At 40.2% G+C, this 22,928-nt stretch overlaps 2 protein-coding genes across 6 annotated transcripts in view; both read right to left on the bottom strand.

Moving 5' to 3' along the window:
• The window catches only part of DOK7 (docking protein 7), a 58,667-nt gene extending 53,820 nt beyond the window's left edge, over positions 1 to 4,847 (bottom strand). The window contains exons 1-3 of one of the 3 annotated variants that reach the window (XM_064418808.1): positions 4,324 to 4,846; positions 4,164 to 4,209; positions 1,800 to 2,045 (exon numbers count right to left, since the gene is read on the bottom strand). In XM_064418808.1, coding sequence (XP_064274878.1) covers positions 1,800 to 2,045; positions 4,164 to 4,209; positions 4,324 to 4,377 — 346 coding nt within the window. In that variant the 5' untranslated portion in view covers positions 4,378 to 4,846. Of the gene's footprint in view, positions 1 to 1,799; positions 2,046 to 4,163 lie in introns of all 3 variants that reach the window. The other 2 variants (XM_064418809.1, XM_064418807.1) reach the window with 2 other exon arrangements.
• Positions 4,848 to 6,590: 1,743 nt separating this feature from the next.
• HGFAC (HGF activator) overlaps positions 6,591 to 22,928 on the bottom strand; it is a 40,786-nt gene continuing 24,448 nt past the window's right edge. For 2 of the 3 annotated variants that reach the window (XM_064418813.1, XM_064418810.1), the window contains 7 exons: positions 19,706 to 19,880; positions 17,319 to 17,404; positions 16,619 to 16,859; positions 13,996 to 14,135; positions 11,733 to 11,873; positions 10,579 to 10,727; positions 6,591 to 8,252 (listed from right to left, as the gene is read on the bottom strand). In XM_064418813.1, coding sequence (XP_064274883.1) covers positions 8,082 to 8,252; positions 10,579 to 10,727; positions 11,733 to 11,873; positions 13,996 to 14,135; positions 16,619 to 16,859; positions 17,319 to 17,404; positions 19,706 to 19,880 — 1,103 coding nt within the window. In that variant the 3' untranslated portion in view covers positions 6,591 to 8,081. The remainder of the gene's footprint in view (positions 8,253 to 10,578; positions 10,728 to 11,732; positions 11,874 to 13,995; positions 14,136 to 16,618; positions 16,860 to 17,318; positions 17,405 to 19,705; positions 19,881 to 22,928) is intronic. The other variant, XM_064418812.1, reaches the window with a different exon arrangement.

A 22,928-nucleotide genomic window follows, 5' to 3' on the forward strand; every position in this document is an offset into this window, starting at 1 on the left:
TATGCACTGATCTGCAGCATGCTAACTTCTCAAAATGAGTTATGAGCCCAAGCACATTCCAGGAATCATATCCACCTCATCTGCTAAAAACTGAGAGAAAACACTGGGAACTCCAGTATGAACACCTCCATTCTGCAGTCTTCATTCAAGAACAGTGTCAGCTCCTTTCATTTTTTTTTTTTGCTTCCCAGACTCTGAGGTCATCTCTCCCTAGCCTATTTTTATCATCCAGCTACCTTATTTTCAAGGCACACAAAGGCACCCTTGCTACACTTTAAGAAAAAACACCAGTCACCGTCCTCTCTTCATCTACATCTTCTCTCTTTTCTATTCCTCTATACTCAAACTAGACTCCCTTTGACTTTGTTCTCCTAATTGAACATGCGTTGAAAGACAAAATTCTGAAAAAAGTTTCAGTTCTTTGGTTTATTCTCCGCCCCCCCCAAGTTTTTTTTGCAATTAACTTTATACTAATTTATTGGCAGTTCAACCAATTACACTTGTTTTCTTAATTCTACATTTCTTCACTTCCACACACACTCCCACTTCACCTTTACTCCATGGTTGCACATATCATAATCCAGTAGCTACTCCTACCTCATTCACAGCTTTCCTTAAAAAAACTCTTTGCTGCTTTTCCATGTCCTCCAATCCCAACCATAACCCTATCACCCAGACTGAGATTACTCCAGCACTACATCAGTGCAAGATCATAAAAAAACAGACCTACTCTGTTATATTCAAGTACTCCTTCAGCTTTTAGGACAAGTCTATGCTATAAATAGATTCCAAACCTAGTCAAAAAAACAAAACAAAACCCCACCAAACAAAACAAAAACCCCCCAGCAAAACAGCACTGGAAGACAACAGAACTGTATCATCAAAGTGCAAAACCACTCCAGCTACTCATGCTCCTATTGTTCAGCAACCCCTCTAACCTTTCCTGTTATGCAAGGCTTCATATTTGATAGCCCTGAGAGGTACATCCACACATCTCACTTCTTATAGTTCTACGTATTTTTACTGTAAAATTCCCAGGCCATCTTTCTACATATGTACTGCAAAGGAACGAGCCCACAAACCCAACAGATGGCAGAGCATATGTAACAAATGATAAAGATTGCTAATGTGTGTCTCCCACACACCTACCCTCCTTCCCTAGTTATGACTAAACAAACATAAGACAGATACTATGGATTACCAACATTATCACTCTTTGTTCACCACAGTACATTTCAGAGCTGCTAACCAAGAAAATATAATAGGAGGAAAGAGAAAGGTGAAGTTAGCTGGAAAGAAGGTGTATGATGACACGCCTTAGTGCAAAAAAGTCTCTGAAATGGCACACTAGCAGCAATGAGAATTATCAATGCAACACCCAGTAGGCAGCTCAGCAAACTGGGCATGAACTGGCAAAGCTGCTCAGGACTTTGCATCTCTTATTTCAGCCTCCCCCTGAGTCCTTTGGCCAGAATCCCTGAGTCAGTTGTAGGACCAGAAGCAGAAGTTTGATCACTTTGTTTCAAGGCTACACACCATATCAAAACCCCAGGTTAAGAGATGTCACAGTTATCCAAGTACTGGGTGGTACTGTAGTCAAAACTTATTGGAAGGGATACCTGCTTTAACGTGTAAGGGGGAAAACTGTTTGTCCACTCTCAAGTGAGTGACAATCCTGTCCTGAACTGTACAGTTTTGTTTGCATTTTAGCGTCACTTTTCTTTGGATTTTTACCCTGTGGGAGAAAAAAAAAAAACCAAAAAAACCAGAAAGAAACAGTGTGAGAAGACAAAGGTTACCTTCCCCCAAACTGTAGCGTATTCGCACATCCCACGCGTACATGGTTTCCTTGTTCTCAAATCCCAGCATCACAACTTGGGACAGACAGATGATTGCGAGCGTGTGATTCAGGCCCTCATAGGGGAGCCCAGGATCCAAGCCACAGATGTCTTCTAAGGTCATGCTGCTCCTCTCCTTATGCCCTTTTGCTCGTTCAGATTTATCCTTGTACACCAGCATGAGCAAACAGTCTAAAAGGAGCAAAACTGTCAGAGATGATGATGCAGAGCACAGACCAGAACAAAATTCTCAGCACTCTGCTGCAATATAAAGGAGCTTTAGACAACTGCAGGATCAGCTCAACCAAGTCAATGTAAAACTCTGATCTCTTCTCCCTGCCCACCCCCGGTAGTTTATAGTCCTTGTTTTCAGGAAGCAAACACTGAAGGCATGTTCTAAGGGTTAAACTGCAGGCTCAAAAATCAGGAGGTCAGCAATAAATCTTCCCTATTTTATTCAAAGTCCAGTGGCATTTCGGATCGTCTCCTGAGTCCGGTGGGGACTGACTCATTAATTCAGAGCATTAGGAGCTATGCTAGGATAGCTGTCCACATTACAGACTCTAAAGACCGAGAGGCTATTGTTGTCTGTATTTTCATTAGAACATACTGAACCACAAATGAAATTCTTACAGTAGCTCACAGATTACCCAACCACTAAATGGCAAGCAGACTGCGCCGCGAGATCGCTCCTGTCGGCTCAGGTTTCCTGGTAAAATGCTACACAGCAGCCATGGCTAAAAATCATTATGTGCCACACCTTCTTTTATTTATTTATTTTTTAGTGTTTGCTTGTGCCACCAGTTGTTACTGACCACTTCCCAGAGGTGTTTATTACACAGTAACTATGCAATGGCAGAAACTCGTTCAAGTGCCACGGCCCCATGGGGAAAGCAAGCATTTCACAAGCAAACCCAAAAGGAAGGGGCAGTCACCTCTCCCACCTTTTGAATTTATGACAAAAGCAGCCTTCTTTTCCCCCACATTCATTTCTATCACACAGCACTCAGATGTAGATGAAATTAATGGTCAATATCAAAGCTGCAACTTGCACAGCTTAAGCTGAGCTACAAACCACAAAAGACCCCCACACACCATTTTATAAATACTGGGGGTGGTGCTCCCAGCCCCACTAAGGTGCCCTGCAACTCTCAGCTGGGTAAGGGACTGGCAAAATCTCCATCCACAGAGATGAAAAATGACTGAAAGACCGAACTGTCTGCTAACTAATGCAGAGCTTTGCATGCATTCCCAATTGTCTTTGTGCACCTGTTGGCAAAAACAGCTGCAGCCATGGTATTTAAACATTCTGTAATACAGTTGTGTGTCTGAAGAACGGCTATGGTTTACATACCAAGAACAGCAAATCACCAGGGGCTTTTTTAGTAAACCTGGCTAATTTTGAATAAAAATCGTCAGGCTCCACCATCTACAGCCTTCAAAGCTGGCTTATTCACAATAGAAACTCAGGCCCATGTACACAGGTCTAGGTACTAGCTCTTAGACCAACAGATGCCCTTTCACACACGGAAGTTTCACAGATTTAGATGAGATAAAGGTACTTAAAACACTTAAATATTACTGTAACAACTCAGGTAACAAAGAATTACTCAAAAGCCTTCAGTCTTCCTAGCAAGAGCCACGAAAGGCTGCCAAAATCCATCCTGCAGCAGTTCAGATTCACATTTTCCAAGTGTAAGCAACATTTAGCCCTGGAAAGATATACTTTTGGGCCCAAATGTTTTCCCTCTTGGGAACAGATGGGGTAACCTGAAGCCTACTTTTCCCTCTGCAGCAGTAAAACATCAGCTCTGTGTAAGGTTTTCAATTTCCCCTCCAGAAGCATGGAAACGATCTTTTTTTTTTTTTTCCCTTCCTCAATTCAAAATGTCATTTTATTTTTAAATCGAAGTGATAATTTCTGTCAAAACACTGATCGAAAATAACTACCAAGCTTACAATGTCAGGGGGGTTTTTTTGGTGTTTTTTTTTTTTTGGTTTTGGTTTGTTTTTTGGGTTTTGTTTTTTTTTTCACAGCCAGCAACCACCCTGAAGAAATAAGTTCACCCATAGAAAATTAATAAAAAAAAAAAAGAAGAAAATTTAAATAAAAAATAAAAAAAATAAAAAGAGAAAGAAAAGCCTTGGAAAGTCACTTTTCCCGTTGTTTTTAGTGAGCGCAGGAGCTCGCCCCCAGGCCGGACGCGGCCCCCGGGCAGCGCAGCTCTGGGGCGGCCCCGCCGAGGGCTCCGCGGGCACTGGCCCCGGGGAGCCGGGCAAGCTGCGGGGCCCCGAGCCCCGTCCCCACCGCCGGGCCCCGCTTACCTGCCACCGGGGAGGGCTTGCGCAGCACCAGCCACCTGCTCTTCCACTGCAACGAGAGGCAAAGGGACAGGGTTAGCCGGGGCCGCGCGGGGGAGAGCGGGCTCTCTCCCCTCGGGACAAGGGGACCCCCGCGGGCCGAAGGGGCGCCGGGAGCGGGCACCTTTTTTCCGTCTCTCAACTTGACGTGACCCTCCACCACCACGGAATCCGTCATCTTCAGTCATGATTCCGGACAGCTGCGCCGGCTCGCTGCGCCCGCCCCGCGCTCCGGCCGCCCGAGGGGTCACTTCCAAAATAGCTTTATCAGGGCCCCGCGCGGGCGGGCGGCCAGCGCGGCCCGGCCCGGCCCGGCCCCCGACCTGCCGCCTGGGGAAAGGGGTCTGCGGCCCGTCCCAATGAGTCTTTATTCACGTGTTTTACTTCTGGGTTGCGGGGGGATCTTGGATTTTTTTTTTTTTTAATTTTTTTTTTTTTTTTCCTCAGTGTTTCAGAGCCCGGGGCACCCGGAGCGCCGCGGATCCGCTCCGGGCGCGACCCCCGCCCCGATCCGGCTCCGGGCTTTGCCGCTGCCCGCAGGGCTGCCCCGCGCCCGGGCGGCCGCAAAGCCCGCACCGGATTCGCTTGGTGGAGCGGGATCCGCCTCTGGCCGGCCAAAACGCCCCCTTCCCGCACCTTCCTTACAATGCCCAATTTTCACTCTCCAAAAGTATAATTACAGCTCTCCTTGGCTCCCAGAAGACGCTGCCAACTACCCCAGATAAAAATACCCTTCTCACTTTTTTTTTTCCTCTTTGCAATGCAACTGTCACGAGATAACAACCCGCTTACACCAAACCAGAAGCAGCTACAATTAATAGAATAAGATGTGTTAATGATGTCCTCAGATTTATTTCCACGAGCAATGGACTAATTAGAGTCCATTATTCCAAAAATACTCCTGCTGCATCTTATTTGATGGTAATTAGTTCTTCAGCTTTTTTTAAATAGCACTACAGCACATTTTTCTTTCAGTAGCATAATAGAAGGGGTTTTTTTAGATGTTTGCATTTATTTCTTCCTTTTAAATCGGTCAGTTTGCATGGAATAACATACAATTTAACAAAACCATCTTTTAAGTGTGTTTCATAATGAATTAGGGAAGTGTTTGTTCCACTGACTTTGCATTCTAATTCAATTTCAATATAGAGATGGGAAAAATATCAGATAAAACTTCACTAATTGAGTTTGGTTTTCATTTTAACCAAGGCAATAATCACATGAAAAATATGGAGAGTTAGTTTCCATGGGGTAATGCTCAACAGAAAGCCAGGGGGCAGATGCTGGAGTGCCCCAAAGGAATGTGACTGATGGCAGGGTGTGAGAAGTCAGGACATCTCATAACCTGGACATCTCCTTGCCACCCCTATTTGTGCTTGTAACACTGTGCTAGTCACCTCACAGCTCAGGATCAAATGATTTTAATTTAGTTCCACCAAGCCAATGCAGTCACAGTGGATAAACAGGCTGCTTTGAAAGCCACAAATTAATTTTAATGCATTCAAAGTATTCAAATTAGTATCAGGTGGAGATTTGTCATTTAGACCTTTGAGGGCATAACACAGACCATTCAATATATTTTTCAAAGTGTGTTATTTGTACTGGTGTTGCTGTGTACTGATACAAGCAGCATAGATTTTAAAAACAGGACAGCTAAAAAAACTCCACACAAATGGTCAGAAACACCAGTCTAACACCTTTTCTATCAAACAGAGACCTTCTGTACTGCAAGAGAAGACCAAGAGAGTATATGCAACACGAAACTGCAGGATCAAAACTGTGCACAATGTGGATAGATATTCATTTCAAAGTGAAACTGAAGTCACAGAACAGATACAGACATTCAGAATGGCTTCAACTTTGAGTGGAAACCTGTTCCTGATGAATCCCTTCCAAAGAACAGCAAATAGTTCCTTCCTGCTGATGCAGTACTTGTCTCAGCAGCAGGTACAGTTAGTCCTGTCACATGTCATATTCATTTTAGGGCATTAAGTAAGCCAGACTCATACTGCAAGTGGCCAGGGAGGCAGAGCCACACGAGAGTCTTCAGCGTGGTTTGAAATCAAGATCCCAGAGGTGGATCTCAGTTTTTCAAGCTAGTGTTTAGTGCCTCAGAAAAACAAACTAAGGGCTTTAATCCTGGGACTCACAGTATCAATAGCTGAAAAAGATCCCCAGGTGCTTACATCTGCCTACTGGAAATGTACATGACACTTGCATTAAACTGGGAGCACCACCAGCTGAAACTGACCCTTACAGAGAGACTTTCCAATGCCTTCCAGCACAAAGTGTTATTTCATCTTTCTACCAGCTCTCAACCTCTAGCACAGCCTACAGAGGGATTCAAAGATCTTACCGTAACTTTATACATAACAGACTAAGTTCAAGAAACAGAGGGTAAATGTTTTTATTCAACAGTTTACATCATTTATCTAGATTAGCATTGTTGTATATTTGCACTTACACAGATGCAGGTTTTGGTTATTTTTCTTTTAAAAAATCTCTTTTAACTGCAGATAACATTCACCACTACTAAGAAACCCATGAGGACACTGCAAACAAAAAACACATCTGAATATCTAGGCACTGCTTTAAAATTCTATTACTTTAAAAAACAACTTTGTTTGAAAAACTTAAGAGAGTCCATAAATGTTCACTACCAGGGGAGAAATACATTTCACAACACCTAAATGTACACATTTGACATGGATAAAGGTAAAAAAGAATTTTCCATTCTTTGTCAGACGTTTTCTGTTGAATCATTTTCTGCCTGTTTTTGCTAATACAGCTGAGTCCACTGCCTCTAAACAGCTGTATATTGTAATAATTGCTTTGGTTGGTCCCATAACAATTCCATAGACCATGACAGTAAAGCCTGTGGTTTATGATATCACCAAATCCCTAAGGAAAATGTCAAGCTGCACCCCAGCCATCCAGTTGAAAAATCTGTTACAAGAAACCTCCTTTCTGAATTATCTAAATAGTTGAACAACTTGTTAGTACAAAACCTAAGACATCTTCAAAACACTGTCAAATTAAAGAAACGTTTAGGGATTTATCAGCAAGGTGAAGTGTTTCCATTGCTGTCCTCAGGGCAAGGAGCAGATCACAGTCTGCAAAAGGTCCTGGCTGTATCAACCTAAATCAGCTGCTCCAACTTCCAACATTTTTCAGCAAAAGACTTTGAGCTCTCAGGAGGTGTTGTGTTAACCTTGCTGGAAAATTGCACACCAGATTCAGCAGAGCTCTGAGGCACGTTCCTGATTTTACGTCAGTGGAACACAGAAATAGGTTTATATGAAAATATGCTTACGTGTTTGGTTGAAAGAAAACCTAAACCCTCTGGATTCTTTCCCCAGGCCTGTTGTTGCAGTTAGCTGAGGAGCAGCTTTACCTACGTTGTTCTCTTGGTGTCTCTTGCCCTGAGCTTCAGGAGATCATTTCTCAGGGAGAGGGAATTTCATTTTTGATTCTCCTGTTTATTTCTTCATTTCAACTGAGCATACAAGGACAATATTGTTGCAGGTTGGTTTGGGGGATGACAGCTCCACCAGAAGCTGCAGAACACATCAAATCCCTTTTTAGGTAATCCACCAAGCAGACAGAGACTTGCAGATTTTTGTGCACTGTCTCGATATGTTTGATATTTTTTTATTAATACAAATAAAGGCAGTCATGTGTGTTGAGCAATCCACAGCCCTTGAATGATAGATCATGGCTGCTGACATCAGATGGAGCAGGCCTGCTTTTGGTGGTCTGGCTTGGAACTGCTAAGAATTACCATGAGACTTTTCATACCAGCTTATAATAAAATATAAATGCCACTTTAATAAAGCCAAAAGACTCCTGAACCCTGCTTCAAATGTTAGTGCATTTAACTATTCAACTAGTTTTTCGAGGGGCTATTTTCTCATTAATCCACTTTACATAGTTTGTCACTTTTGTGTATACTCCAGGTTTGTTGACTCTGCCGCAGCCATCTCCCCAGCTGATAATTCCATAGAGGTAAGAGATGTTATTTTCCTCACAAGCCAGAGGTCCACCAGAATCTCCCTGCATCAAAAGTAAGCAAAGGTCATCTAATTTGATAGATCATACGGGAAAATCCTAAAATAGGAATGTTTGCACATGAGAATTAAACTAAAAAAAAAAACACCCCAAACCAAAAAAAAAAAAACAACAACAACAACAAAAAAAGTTTACTGAAGTTTCATTATGGAAAGCATTTTTAGTAACATTCAAATATAATGGTGGATTTCAAAATATCAGATTTTGTTTAAAAATATGACATTTTTAGATTCAGATACCTACTGGAAAGCATGGTTGATGTAGATAATTTTCAATGGAAGTGAACAAGCCTTTGGGGCTTGGTACTGTGTTGTAATATCAGCACTGCATGGGGGGGTTACATGGGTGCATTTGAAGAATATCTCGGTGCAGTTTATTGCAACTTTCAGAGAACATAAGAGTTTTCAAAGAAAGTTGTTGCTTACAGCCAGACTTTGTGATTGTGGGATACTGTAATTTTATGTGGCATATGGGGTTTTCCATGTGTTTGAATTTGCTACTGAGTATTTATCTTGTCATTAAACCATAAATCAAAAAGCAGCCAAGACTGATGTTAATTTTGAACATTTCTACTTATTTTAAACCTTGAAAACATTCAAGACGGGTTTTTTATTATTATTAATGTTACTCTTAGACTGACTTTCTAGAGAAATTAAAATGTTAGAAATTAAAAATGTGACTTAGTAAATGGTACTGGTGAAATCAGCCATCACTCTAATTATTTGAGACCAAGGAGAAATATATTTTTTCCTATGTGAAAAGAAAATTCTTTGAGACCAAAATACATAGGAAATTGTGTTGCCTTTATACTGAAGATTTCTGTGATAAGTGAGGGGCATCAGATGAAGTCTTGCTTGTCTGCATATTTTTCACAATTAGTCTAATTGATTGCAGTTTTGGCATCAGTGCACTGATTAAATGACAAAAGTTTCCAAGAAAATCTTTTAAAACTAATCAAGGCAAACACATTGTCTGTTTGAAGTTTCTTGGTCTTGGAATATTTTTATACATAACAGATGGTTTACAGGTTAATATCCTAAGTGTACATTAAGAAAACCCAGAGGTCAGCTACATCTGTTGTTACATTAAGAGGTCTACATTATTTCTCCTCAGACCCCACTACAAGTCTGACAATAGGGAAAAATGAATTGTTGATTCACTAATAATGATTTCATGTCATGAGCACTGTTCTTCAGCAACATCTGTTGATTCAAAATCGCTGTTTTTCTCACTCTGTCATTCTCTCCAGACCACTTGTCTTTGTGCAAGTCCTTTCTCCTTCCCTCCTCCTTCTTTTCTCCTTTTCATTCCTGATTTCTGTTTTCCCAGGGCAGGGAGAGAGAATCAGCTGTGATGCTGTCTCTTGTATTTGCACTTCCTGGGAAAGGCAAGGGAGCTGGGCAGGCAGGGTAGTTTCCATCTCTCTGGCTCGTGTGACCCCTTGCAGCCTGAGTCTCAGCCCTGGCCTTGAGCCACTGCTGGCTGCTGCCATTTCACTCTTGCCACCTTTCTTTGGATATGTTTATGACCTCTGTGGGGCTTCCAGCACACAGTATACGTGACATTCTTTCCTGCACTTACACTGCCAGCTATTAGCTATGTGCTGCCTTTTCACAAATTTATGTTAATAGAGCAAAACCCTCCTCCTTCAAAATGAGCTGTAGATGAAATCTGAAGTTTTATGTAAGGAATAATCTGATCCTTCATTTTAAGAAGTCTCATCTATCACCACAACAATTCTGCATCCTTATTCAGAGCCGAGGTGTGACATAACTGAAAGTAGTGAGAGCATGAGGTCATTCCATGAAAGACTGAGCTTACATAACACAGTTTCCAATTGACTGACATTCTACACCATTCAGTCACATCCACTATAGAAACCTCAGCTCCTTCCTCCAAGCCTCATGGCTGCTCCTCACCTCCTACCCAGGTGTCCTCATTTTCCCTCAGTCAAGAGGCAGGAGCTCTGGGATTTGTCCCCACTCAGGTTCATGCTGGTTTTCCTGCTGGCACATCCCTGCCAGCTGGGCAGAAATCCATTGCCACCACCTGCAGGCTCAGCCAGGACTAGAGCAACACACCCTCCAGTGCACAGCCACTGCCTTATGTGAAGATAGGAGGAATGTAATACCCTGGAGCCCTTCTGTAGAGCTTAATTGACATTGAACATGATAAAAAATGAAGGTGGAAGCAGTCACATAAGGTTCTTTTCTTTAGGAACACTATAAAATCAAAAGTAAGAATTGTAACACTGCAACATTTCTGACCAAAATACATTTCTATCACCTGCCTAGAGATGACCCAGCATTACCTGACAAGCATCTGATTTGCTGTCAAAGTAGCCAGCACAGAACATATTTTCTGTGAGTTCTCTTCCATAAATTTCAGGACTTCTGCACTTCTCCTCTGGAATAAGTGGAACCAGTGTTTCTTGCAGGACATCTGAATAACCAGATATATCTTTAAAAATTCCCAGAAAGGAAGAGAAAGTCATTTTTATAGAATGTCAAGAGCATAACAGGAAACCACAAAGGCACAATACAACATATTTACACATTTAACACATAATAAACACATTTAACACCTCTCAGTAGTATTTATGTTATAGACACCTTTAAAATAAAATAATTTTTATAGTGATCACTTTCTGATCCTCCAGTCAGACTCCATAACAGTATTGCAATGTCCAGCCATTAATCCATTTTAGCTTCTCTCATTTTCTAGACTCAACAACAGTACCCCAGCACTCCTGTCCTCACCTCTTTCCAGACGTGATAATAAATCATCCATTTTTCAAAGGCTCCATTACTTCTTTTTGTCTTTAGACTACACATTTAGACTGGGATATTTTCTCATACTTCATCTGTCACCACAATGTGGCAGCCAGCTCTTCAATCCTCCTCATCTACCCGCATTGGTCTTTGCTAGCTCAACATTGAAGCAGCATGGTCCAGCCTCATAATCCTGAAATTCCTCCTCTAAAAGGATGGGATGATTTTTTCCGCCTTTCTCAAGCTGGGTGTAAGCACTTCCTAGCCCAAAGTCTACCTGGCCTTCTCCTATCAACATTTTCCAAGTTTCTTGATGGTGAAGTTAAAAATCTCTGTCTGGAGAAATCAGGGGAAGGATTCACTTTACTAGAATTCCAGGTGTTGGCACTCCAATGAGCTACTTTCTCCCCTCCCAGCGGACTGAGATCTAGCTAGCTCATAGCTCCTTCCATTCTGAAATTGGTGCAAGCATTTGGTCAAAGGAACCACACTCCAAATTCCAAGGCCTATAAATGAAGTTCGGGATGTCTATTTCAGATGTAAATGTTGTAAACTCCAAAGGCAAGTAAAAAGAATCCCACCAGAAGTCCCTTGCAAAACATTTTACCAAACTCTCAGTTGTATAACATACCTGAGCATTATGTTTTTATTATCACCATTTTTTTCTACAAACACCAGCTCTCATTTTACTCACTCTCATGCTTGTGTCCCCATCCAGAAATCTGACATTTCAACTGGTCAGGGAAAACAGTGTCACTTTCTGGCAGGCAGATGGGCTGAACAAATTGGGATTTGACAGCACAACGTTGGCCATTCTTCTTCAGCTTAATCAAAGCTGCAGAACAGAAAATGCAGGAGGAAGAAAGTGACTGTTCCCTTTCTTTAATGGGATTGGCAGTAATGGGTCTCAGATACAAATTTAATTATCCCCTAAGCCTCTCTTAATTAAGATATTTCAATCAAAGACAGACAGACTCATCTCAACAGCACCTGATTTCACAGCAAATTGAAGGCTGAAACATTCAGCTACTCCCCTTGTGGGAATATTTATTTTATGCTATGCTCACTGAGCAGATTTTGCTTCACTGCCTCTGTAGAGAAGGGGGAAGATAGAAAATACATGTGTCTCCTCCCACCTTATAGTTAAATAACAGTGACATATCCCCAACTTTCAGCTGAAATAAGTGGGATGTGCAAATACTGCTTCTGAAAGCCAGGCCACTGGCCTAATTCCAATTCCATTTAAAAAATTAATTACTCCAAGAGCTGGTATGTTTTGTGTCCTGTTATCACTGAGTTCAGTGAAATTCAAGGTCTTTAAAATTAAGGAAGAAAACCTTTGGACATTTCAAAACCAAGTTTCTTGAAGCTACAAAATATTACATAACCTACACAATCTTTACTAACCAGTCACAGGGTTGAAAACAGTGTAAATACATAGCTATGCAGCATCATGAGATTGACACTGAAATATTTCAAAAATTGGTTCCCCTGTAGGAAATCTCTTTCAGTTGGCTATAAAGCAGCAAAGGGGGCTTTGTACTGGATGAAGTAAGGGCTGCATGTTGGTTTGGCCACACCACTCAAAGAGAACAGAGTTGAGGTAATATGGACACACCTATAAAACCTTCTCACCAGGCCTTTTGGAAGCTCAAAATTTTGTGAGCACAGCCGTGTGGAAAGCCAGTGACCTCACTGAATAGTCTTATTTCTCTACCAGCTACAGTTTTTGGCCCTAGTGGAACATAGAAGCAGTATCTCACAGTCTGAGAAGCGCACACAAACCTTGCTCCCACACTTCCTCACCTTGCTTCTCTTCCCCACTAACTCTGTCTGCTTCTGAATCCCTCAAATTTCCTAGCAAACACTCATATGATAATTGTTTCCTTTAGAAAAGTATTTTCAGCAGGACAAAACTCTTCTGCATCAGTAAAAATCACTGACTGGACAGAACAAGCACCTACATCTTCCCCCCACAACACAGTTTCTGCTTTCTCCATTTTTTTTACAGTTGGGCTTGTCTTAGGTACTCCATGTTCAGCTCTCCCTAGATTTGGTCATAACACACTGGTGAGACATGCCTCCCTAATTTCAGAGTAGTTAAAAAAGCTATGAGATACCAAAGCATCATGGTGGTTTTCACCAGGGGATTTCAGAGCAGAGTAATGTCTCAAATCCCATTTGTCTCCCTGTATGTTGTGACAGAGCTTCCACCAACACAGAACTTGAATGCTTTTTGCTATAGAGTAGAAAATGCTCACCATCTGTGAACCAAAAAAAAAAGCCTGTACATGCCTGACCTAAAATATTCCCAATGTCAGGATATTAAATAATCTCACAGACAAAGTGCTCACACAGCTTGATGCCCTGGGGTGACGTGACAACTTTCACAAGAGCAGATCAGAAAATAAGAAGTAAGTTGCTGCCCCATTGTCATTCTGACTAGTATTATAAGGTCAATCAGAAGGGCATTTAACTTCTGAGTGATAAGACAACTGATTTTTAAATCTATCTCAGTGTAAAAAATGATTCTTAGTACCACAGGTTTTCAGAGCAGATGGGGTTATTACATTCATCTAGTCAGATCCTTTATACAATACAGACAATAGAATTTTACCAAGTAATTCCTGCATCAAGCCTACAGCTTCTGGTTCAGTTGAAAAAATGCCTAATCTCACAAAGACTTGAAGTGATGATGAATCTGCCACACATCTAGGTAAATTGCTCCAAAGGCTAATTATCATAATTATTTAAAATTTGCAATTTATTTTTCATCTGAATTTGTCTAGCCTTCAGATGCTGTTATAACTCTGGTAGAACTAAGAACCCTCTGCATTCAAAAGCCTCTCCTAGTATTTATGATTTTTCCACTCTAAAGGCAGTTTTCAACAGACAATCTAAACTTGAAACTAGATCAAGTAAATGGAAAATAAATCTGTCTGAAGAAAAATACTCACCAATATCATGTTCAGTAGGATTGAACACGGAATACTGAGGATGCAAGATGTATTTCTCTATTTCAAATGTCTGTGTTACATCAGTTGTTTTATTAAATATTTGTTGACCCAGAACTACTCGAATGGTGGATTTTAGTGGACTGTAATGCAAAAGAGAGACAAGCAGTTCTGTGATTAGCAGCACAAATGCAGCTGATTTTCCAGTGGCTGGGTATCCTATGAACCATTATAACCTCAGCCTCCCACCATGTTCATTGTTTACCCTCTCATAATGCCTTTACCTGTTTCACAGGCTTCCTTCCTACAGAGGGCAAGGAAAAAGATGTTACAGTGAGACCCAGGGCCTGGTTAGCCTAATTAAAGACTGCTACTTCTTGAGGGAAGGAAAAGGCCAGCACAGGCACTGCTGCCCAGCTGCTGCTTGGCTAACAAACATCTCTGGGGGATGCAAACACCTCTTCTAGAAACTTAACTGAGTCAACTTAAACTCGACTTTACCAATGATTACCAAAACTGCTCAGAAAGAAAGGAGGGATCAAAAGATGAGTCAGTGGTGGATGTCTTGTTTCTCTGGGAAAACAGTCTCCTGAAAAAAATTACAGGCATGGGCCAACATTTAAGGTGCTGGCACATTGACAATTCGGGAACATCTGGGAAGCTTCCACCAGAAAGATACCACCAGTTCTCAGATTTGCTTATCTATGTTAAATCTGTTGTCCAGAATCAAAATCCCAAAAGCACATGGATTTAATAGGAAAATTCACAGCCAGAGGAGAACACAGTATTTTCAATTCACACCATCTTTTCCAACTATCAGTTTTTCACTCTAAGAAGACCACAGTCCTCTGATATCCAGTGTCCTAGGAAAGAAAACTAATAAGAACAAGTACAGCAGCTGGGAAATAAGGGACATTTGGGAATCATCAGGAAGTGTTTAGGAAAGACAATATATTCGCTAGCTTTGAAAGCAACTGAATTCACATTTCACTCTTGTTCTAAAACCAATTCAAACTGCATAAGTCTACAATGAGTTTAGTTAGCAGTTTCTTCAACATTGGAGCACTCCTGTGTTCTGTTACCCAGTGCAGGAGAAGGAAATATCTGGTGTCACACATTATGCACAGACACAGAGTTGTTTGCATCATTGCAGTTTCCCTGGTTATATTTCTGTGCTCATCAGGTATGAAAGCACCAAAGAACCTCCCCCAGAACTACTGTACTGAGTGCACAGCAATGACCAGCAGCCATGGACTCAGAGAAAAGTGATTCTGGGCAATTGCAATGCAGAGACACAGCAACAACCCTGCTACAAGAGCTGTGCTTGAGGTTAACAAAGGAAAGGACAAAGTGTATTCTGTACTACCAAAATACAAGAAGACAATGAAATGTTGTTCAATCAATATGTAAGGCCATGATTTTCTCAGTATTTTTGCAGTAGTAAATCAGCCTTCTTGAAAATCAAATTTTGGGCCTGTAAAACAGTGCAAGTTCACTTTCTGGAACAGTATTTAGAATAATTTCAGAAGCACTGAATGGTTCTACTAGGACTTACAGATGGTTCATTCAGGAAAAGAAATAAAACAGGAGGGATTACAGAAAAGAAAAAAGAAGTAATTGAGCTGCACAGGTATCTATTGTCGCCTAGTGGAAAACAGTTGGAATTGTGACTACCAGAGGTACTAAACAAACAGAAGAGCACAAATTACAATGCAGTAATTATGGAAAATCTGTACGTACCAAACCACCAGCTGGAAGTGGGTGGAAATGTCCTGAACAGCTGCCAAAGTTAGTAGCTATTTCACAACATTTGAAAAACAAATGCATTGTGGCTTGAGCTCCAAATGCTTCAGTACAGCATTCACAGTGGTATTATTAGCTCTACAAGCTATCAGTGTCTATATGCTGGCAAAAGGTTTTCTGTTTCTCTTGGCTTCTTTACTATGCAAAGGAACAATGGGTATCAAATGATGTAATATTTTTCCCTTCAACGTGATCAAACTGAAATCAGGGAAAGTGTTGAACATTTGTAGAAAATTAAGTATTTAGAATAAAGTAAGAGCATCCTATAATCAATATTTTCTCTAGTGTCCCACAGGAGAAAAAAAAAATCTCACAAGAAAGTCAGCTTCAGAAGTTTGACAGTTTAGTTCTTCCATGTGGCTTTTTGTGAAGCTCAGCCCACTCTATTTGTGTCGACCAACATTAATTTATCGTCTCCAATAAATCATTGCTTGGCTGTCTCAGCCTTTCTGAACAAAACACAGCAGTGAGCATAGTCATCTCTGTTATATCTCAAAACAGGCATAAACATTCAGAAAGGTAACCAAAAAGAAGATAAATACTTCTGTTCCCCTGCAGGTTCTTGCACATGTGATGCCCCATTCTACGTGCTGCTTCATCCTACCTTATTCCTTTAGCCAGGGTGTTTAGATTCTTTGAGACTCCTTAAGGAACGAGATATGGGCTTATGAGATTATAGTAGTCCAAACCACTTTTTAGATCACGAAGAGTATTCAAATTGCCAGAAATTCCTTTTGACGCATTGGTCTTTAATAATCTCATCTTTCTTGTTTCAGTTCAGCTTTTTTGTGAGGACCCACTGTCCCACCAAGGGTGAGCTTACCTGTTAGCAAAGCAGTGTGCTGCTGACACAACCCAGCAGGTCTGAACCAGGCTTCCACCACAGAAACTCTCTCCAATATATATAGCTGCTGTCCAGGGGTGAGATCCAGGCAGAGACGAAGATCCCCCAACAATCCTAGGTCTCACAAAATTTCTTTTTTTATGTCTTCTTCCACATGGTCTTTTGGTGCTTGCAGAACTATCTACTTTGTCTGGAACTAGGGGCCTTCTTTCCCTGCTTGCTGAGGTAAAAAGGGATATGACATCAGACTACCAGAATCTTTATGTTTTGGAATTAAACATTGTGTCTCATACATCTTCAGGATGTAGACCTCTTATTGCTCACAGAGGCCCACTCCCTTTTCTGGGCATGTAATTCCCAGGATGATGAAAATTTTTACCAAAACATCAGTCATTTCTGGCACCTTGCATGTTCTAGCAGAAAATCTGGGGATATTGGGATGGTTGTGACCAAAACAGTAGTATGACACTGCTGCTATTTCAGGACAAGAATCACAGATTGTATCACAACTCCAAAAAATGCAAAAGAAGCTTGTTGTTTACTGGAAACAGTAAAATATTCAACACTTCTGGGAACAGTAGAACATTCAAAATTACACAGTGAAACCTTGTTGTAGTATCAATAAATCTTCATTCATTAATTCATTCATAACATGGATTTTAAGAAAGCCTTTACATACCACAAGATGGAATGTCACAATACTCCCAAGACAAACTGTTGTCCTTCATGATGTAACACCAGGGCTTATCATCATCATCTGGATTTCTGGTTAATTCAGGGGAAGAGGGAATTACAAGCATTAACCACAGAGTTGTTCCAAGCTTCCCAAAAGTTTTCTGCTTTTTCCTCTTGCACCATCTGACAAAGTACTCACCTACAAGGGTGAGCAGCCTTTCAATATAATCCTTCTTCTTAAAACTAACCAAGACTAAGGTTTGCTAGGACCTGAAATAGTGACATGACTGAACACCTGTAAAACTTGCCTGCAAGTATTTGGATGCATGAGCACGTTCACAGCATTTAACTACAGCCCACACTGAAGTGCTTTCACAGGTATCATCTCAGCTATTTTCAGAACTAAATCCCATAGGAGAGATTCCTGTTTTAGGTTATTTTTTAGGCGAGGAGATTCCAACACAGGTAGAATCATAGAAAATCCATTACAAGAATAGCTAGCAAAAATGAATTTGCAAATCTCAGATTCATATTCCCTGGAGAGTCTGAGGAAATGAAAGACTATTTCAATATATTACAAATATATTAGAAATACAATTACAAAATATTGTATTCCTCAAAACGGTTGGGGATAAAAAAGAGTAATGGAAACTGTTTTGCCCTTTATTACCTTGGTGTTAAACACATTTTGGTTTGATTCCATTAGGGTTTCTCTGTGGTAGAGCCTGTCTTTATCAGTGCATTATAAGTAACCAGAAATCTGCCCAGTTTGCACCTCCAAGAATATAGGGAGGCTTATTAGACCAAGAAGAATAGATAAGGTAGTTCAGAGCTCCAGATAAGCAGTAATTCTAATTTCAGTTGGATTTATCACAAGCACTATCTGTTATTGTAAGGTTCTTCGATTATTTTCTTTTTCAATCTGACTGCTCTTCAGAAAAAGATTAGAGCACTTTCAAATTCTCAGAACTGAAGAAGCAACACAGGTTGAGTCATCTTCCGCCAACAATGTTTCTAAATTAGACTATTTGAAGAAGAAGATATCTGCAGGATTATATAGTACAGCAGAGATATCCCCAGAAATTGTAACAAGCTGACAAAAAAGTGAAAAGCTTTTTTCTCAGCTTTACAGAACATGAACACATCAGCTCCTACACCATTTTGTTCTCTGCATTTCAAATCTGAAAGTGAATATTGGGCATAAATGATGTAAATCAAAGGGCTCAAGTTTCATCAAAGCACAAAATATGTGCCAGATCAGTTGCCACACTGTGCTGGGACACCATAAATCAAATACTGAAGTGTTTGCATGAGGAGCAAGCCTTGGAAATCAAGGTGGGAAGGTTTAAAGGACGGGGTAGGAATTGTTGATTGTTAGTTTGTGTTAGATAGAGAAGGGCTACTTGCAGCATGCATGCATGCTTTTTATCACCAAACAAATTAGGAAGTGCAGTACATTCTGATTGTCCTGAACTACTGGTCTAAGTTCCATTAAAAGAAAAAAAACAAACACACACACACACAAATAAGCAATCAAGCAAACAAAATCTTCAATCAAGCAGTCAAGCAAACAAACAAAAGGCATCAACCAGTAATTTATGGAGAATTATCTACAGTTTGGCAGGTTTAGTATTTGCTCATCTCCAGGATGATAAATATTCTGTCTAAATAAAAACATTTGTGGATATCCATTGAGCTCATGGATACCTCAGAAACAGGGGGAACATAAGGTGACTGAGGAGAAGGCACAAACCTATGTAGCACAAGCTATTTTCATTATAGCTTAACAGAAAACTTCAGCAGAAATGTATTTTATCACTATGTGGTGCAATCAAAATTGAAACACTGGGAAATCTTCTTTGGCAATAGTTTTCCTTTGTAAGAAATCCAAAAAAATAAATGTGACATCCCATTTCAACCTTATTTAAATATAGTGCTTTGATTTTTCATTTTCAAATAACTTTTCTCTTTTGAAAATATTTCTTTATGGTATGTCTTTCACAAGCAAAGAATAAAAAGTTAAATTTAGCCATTTCAATTTAGCTAGTGCATTGATTTCTCCTTTTGGATAAACATTAATGAACAATGTCAAAAGTTTTGCATTACAGTCTCATTTGGGTAAGAACTCATTACCCAGGGGAAAAGAAAAGGACCAGGAATTTCCAACATTATTTTGTGTCTGAGCTTCTCTCAGCAGACCCAGGTATTGATTGAGCCTATCTACCAGATCTTGTCTTCTGTACAATCACTCTTGTCAGGCTGATTACTGAGGTCAGTCTAGATTTCCTCAGAGAGGAGTAACCCCTGCTTTGAGATCCCTGGCCCTTCTCATTTCCGCAGCTCATCCATCTCTTGACGTACAATTGCAGGACAAACAAGAACTTTCCTCACCTGCAGTAAGGGAAGGGCCCCACGCCAAGCTGCACTGCTTTCTCAATGCTGTCAACATGAAGCTCTTGGTAAAGCAGGTCTGAATTCCAAGGCAAGCAGCTGTGTCCAGAAATGGTTGTCTTGGCTGTCCCTCTGTAATCTGTGCCATTGCCGATGTAGCACCGTTGGCTCGGGACTGGCAGAGGAAGAGACTGGTCAGGAATCAATGCTAATTTCATGTTAAATACTCACTTCACAGCTGAAGTTTGAAATGAGAGTCCAACTCTGTAGTGCCTTTCACAGGACCTGAATGCACCAAACAGGAATTTTTTTAATAAAGAAAAAAGGAACCCAAGAAGTTAAAACCTCTGCTTAAAATTAGTAGTAAGTTAACCTCGTTTTACACAGCAGCAAGTAACTAATCAAGAGACAGAATAGCAGAAAATTAGACCAAAAAGTTGTACTGTGTATGGAAGATTTCAGTCAGCAATCTGCAGCAAAGTCAGCAATATGGCTGGGATTCCTCTGGTCTAATTTTAGACACAGCTGAGCTCATTTCTGGAGGCTCCCTTTTTAGTTAATTAAGAGAAACAGAGATTTCTAGTGCCAAACCTATGCAGCCTGTTTGAGGTAACTTTTTTAAGATGAGGTAGACCCCATAGACTCCTGTCCACATTGACTGAATCTCCATTGAAAATATAGGGTGCTTAAGGCAACCAGCTCAAACAGAGACATAGTTATGAAAATAATCCTGCTCTGCAAGTGCTTCAAGGGCCTGATTTTTGAAAATGCTTATTTTAATGGCCTCAGATGTACCCATATATATATATATATATCTACACACTATACTCATTATATTACAAATATGTAGCTACATGTTGCAGATACATCAATTTTGCAAAATTTAACTAATAGGTTGAATTTTCTTATTCGAAACCCACGTCTTTGTCACCTGCATAAGGGCTATTTCTTCAGATAGGTCTGACACATAAATATTCTATGACCTGTATACTCAGCTGCCAAGATCTATCAACAGCACATACCAGCATTATGGCTGAAAAACATATGGGGATGCATTTATATACAAATAGCTGCACTGAGCAGAAAGCCTACACCTCAAAACACAGCTAAGAGTATCCCAAAGGAAACACAAAACCATCCAATGCACAAAAAGGATTAATTGTGACCGAGCCTTAGAGGGTTTCTTGTCCCAACCATGTCAACATGACATGTCCTTGACATGTCACAAGACTGGTGGAATCTTCTTCTAAACTTATAGGCATACTTAAAGATATAACATCATTGACCAACTGTTGAAAAACACCCTCTGAGGATAATCCATCACACAACACAGTGCAGACAGCTATTGCCAAAGACCTGTTTATTTTGACAGAATAAGGTGACACATGAACCAGGGCACATAACCAGGTCTGAAATAATGAACCACAGTACTGAACTGCTGCTGTTAATTACCCTGCCAAGTCATCAGTGCGGTGACAGACCTCAAAACCACAAGCAAGCATATGGCATAAATCTGGGAGATGAAGGTCAAGAAATTTGGTGGAAGAACACTAGTTAGTGTGCAAACACTTAGCTAAATCCACTTTCTGGATTGTCCTGGCAGGCACTTCTGACATGATGAGATCACATTTTCTCCCACCTGCAACCTGAATCAAATTCCCTTTATTCAATGACTATAAAAATAAAATTAAATCAAACTCATATTTGAAAAACCATAATCTAAGACCTCACAGAAAATAACTTGTCTATCATTTGTACTGTTAGCAAGGGTAACCATGTCTTGGCAAACTTGCCATTTAGTTTTTGAGCAAGTTGCAAGTTACACTGCTCTGTTTGCCTGAAACAGTGTCATGAAAATACCACAATCATGCTGTATGCTGTTTTTTCATTTATGCAGGGAAGTACCAGGTGCTGTGTTTACTTGTGCTGTATTTATTGCATTCAGAAACAATTTAGAGTGGCTACTTTTATGAGAATGAAACAAGGAATTGTATTTCAGTACATACCCAGGGCCATATTCTGCAATACCTGTGGTTTAGATGTCTTGCAGATGGTGTTTACAATTTGTGCTTATCCTTGTCAGGCTTAAAATCCAACATATCTCTGTTTCATCAGGTCTGCCAGTCATTGCTAAAGCTGCCAGCATATATTAACTGGAAGAATTTGGCCTCTTTCTATATCATCCCTCACGTTCTCCTTCTGTAGCTAAGAAGTTTAGATTACATCTTCCACTTGTTGAGGGTAACAGTAGTATCTCTCAAGAAGTTTTTTATTTCGTTTTTGTTTTATGAGGAGAATTTTGGACACAGGCATAACTTGAGTTAATTTGCTATCTTGTGGAAAGGCTTCTGAGGTGAAACATTAACATTCATAGTAGCTTTCTATTGGTCTGTGCTCCACTCCAGAAATTTTTATCTGACTGGTTGGCAGCAGCACCATGGTATCCACTAAGTCCATGAGAAGTACATGCAATGCTTTATGTATTTTATCACCTATAATTCAGGAAAAATAGTTTTAAAACATATCTCTGTAATTACTGCAGTCATATAGACCTTTTTGCCTCTAATTCTCTTTTTTTGAACTGTTACAGCACTGAAAAACTCTCTTTTTCCCTCTTTGTCAGAAAAAGTGTGTAGGTGGTCTGCTTTCAGGAGTTCTTAATGGATTGCTCTGACTGGGAAGTGCTCAGTCCCAAATCCACGTAGCTTCCACAATGTCTCATAACTCTGAAACATATTTATTTTCTTATGGGAAAGAAAGTCATGGAGGATGTAATATGTGCTTTCTTGTTCATTCACTTCCCTGTACTACCACCAATCACTGCTAAGAGTAGAAATGGCCTAAATTTTCAGATTATGACAGTTTTGATGCAAATGCAGATTCAACTTACTCTGCTGTCCTATGCCACTATCATCCCTGTTAGCTCCTTTTCAGAAAAAATATTATTAAAATTATTAAAAATTTCTTGTTGTGTTTCATTTTTTCAATCCAAGGTAATTCAATAGCTCATGTAAAATATTACACATGTGTTAAGATTTTGTATTTTATAAGCAAGTCACAGCAAATCTCTGCCTTTTCCAATAAAACAGTTTTGGGTCTTAAAATTAAGCAAGCTGAAATAGCAGTTATCCAACCAGTTGTAATTGCTAACTTTCTGAAAGCATTTCACAAGATTTTTTTATCTCCATATCTTGTTCCAAGTCCTGTACTTACATATCTGAAC

The sequence above is a fragment of the Passer domesticus genome, chromosome 4 (assembly GCF_036417665.1).
Source record: "Passer domesticus isolate bPasDom1 chromosome 4, bPasDom1.hap1, whole genome shotgun sequence".
NCBI lineage: Eukaryota > Metazoa > Chordata > Aves > Passeriformes > Passeridae > Passer > Passer domesticus.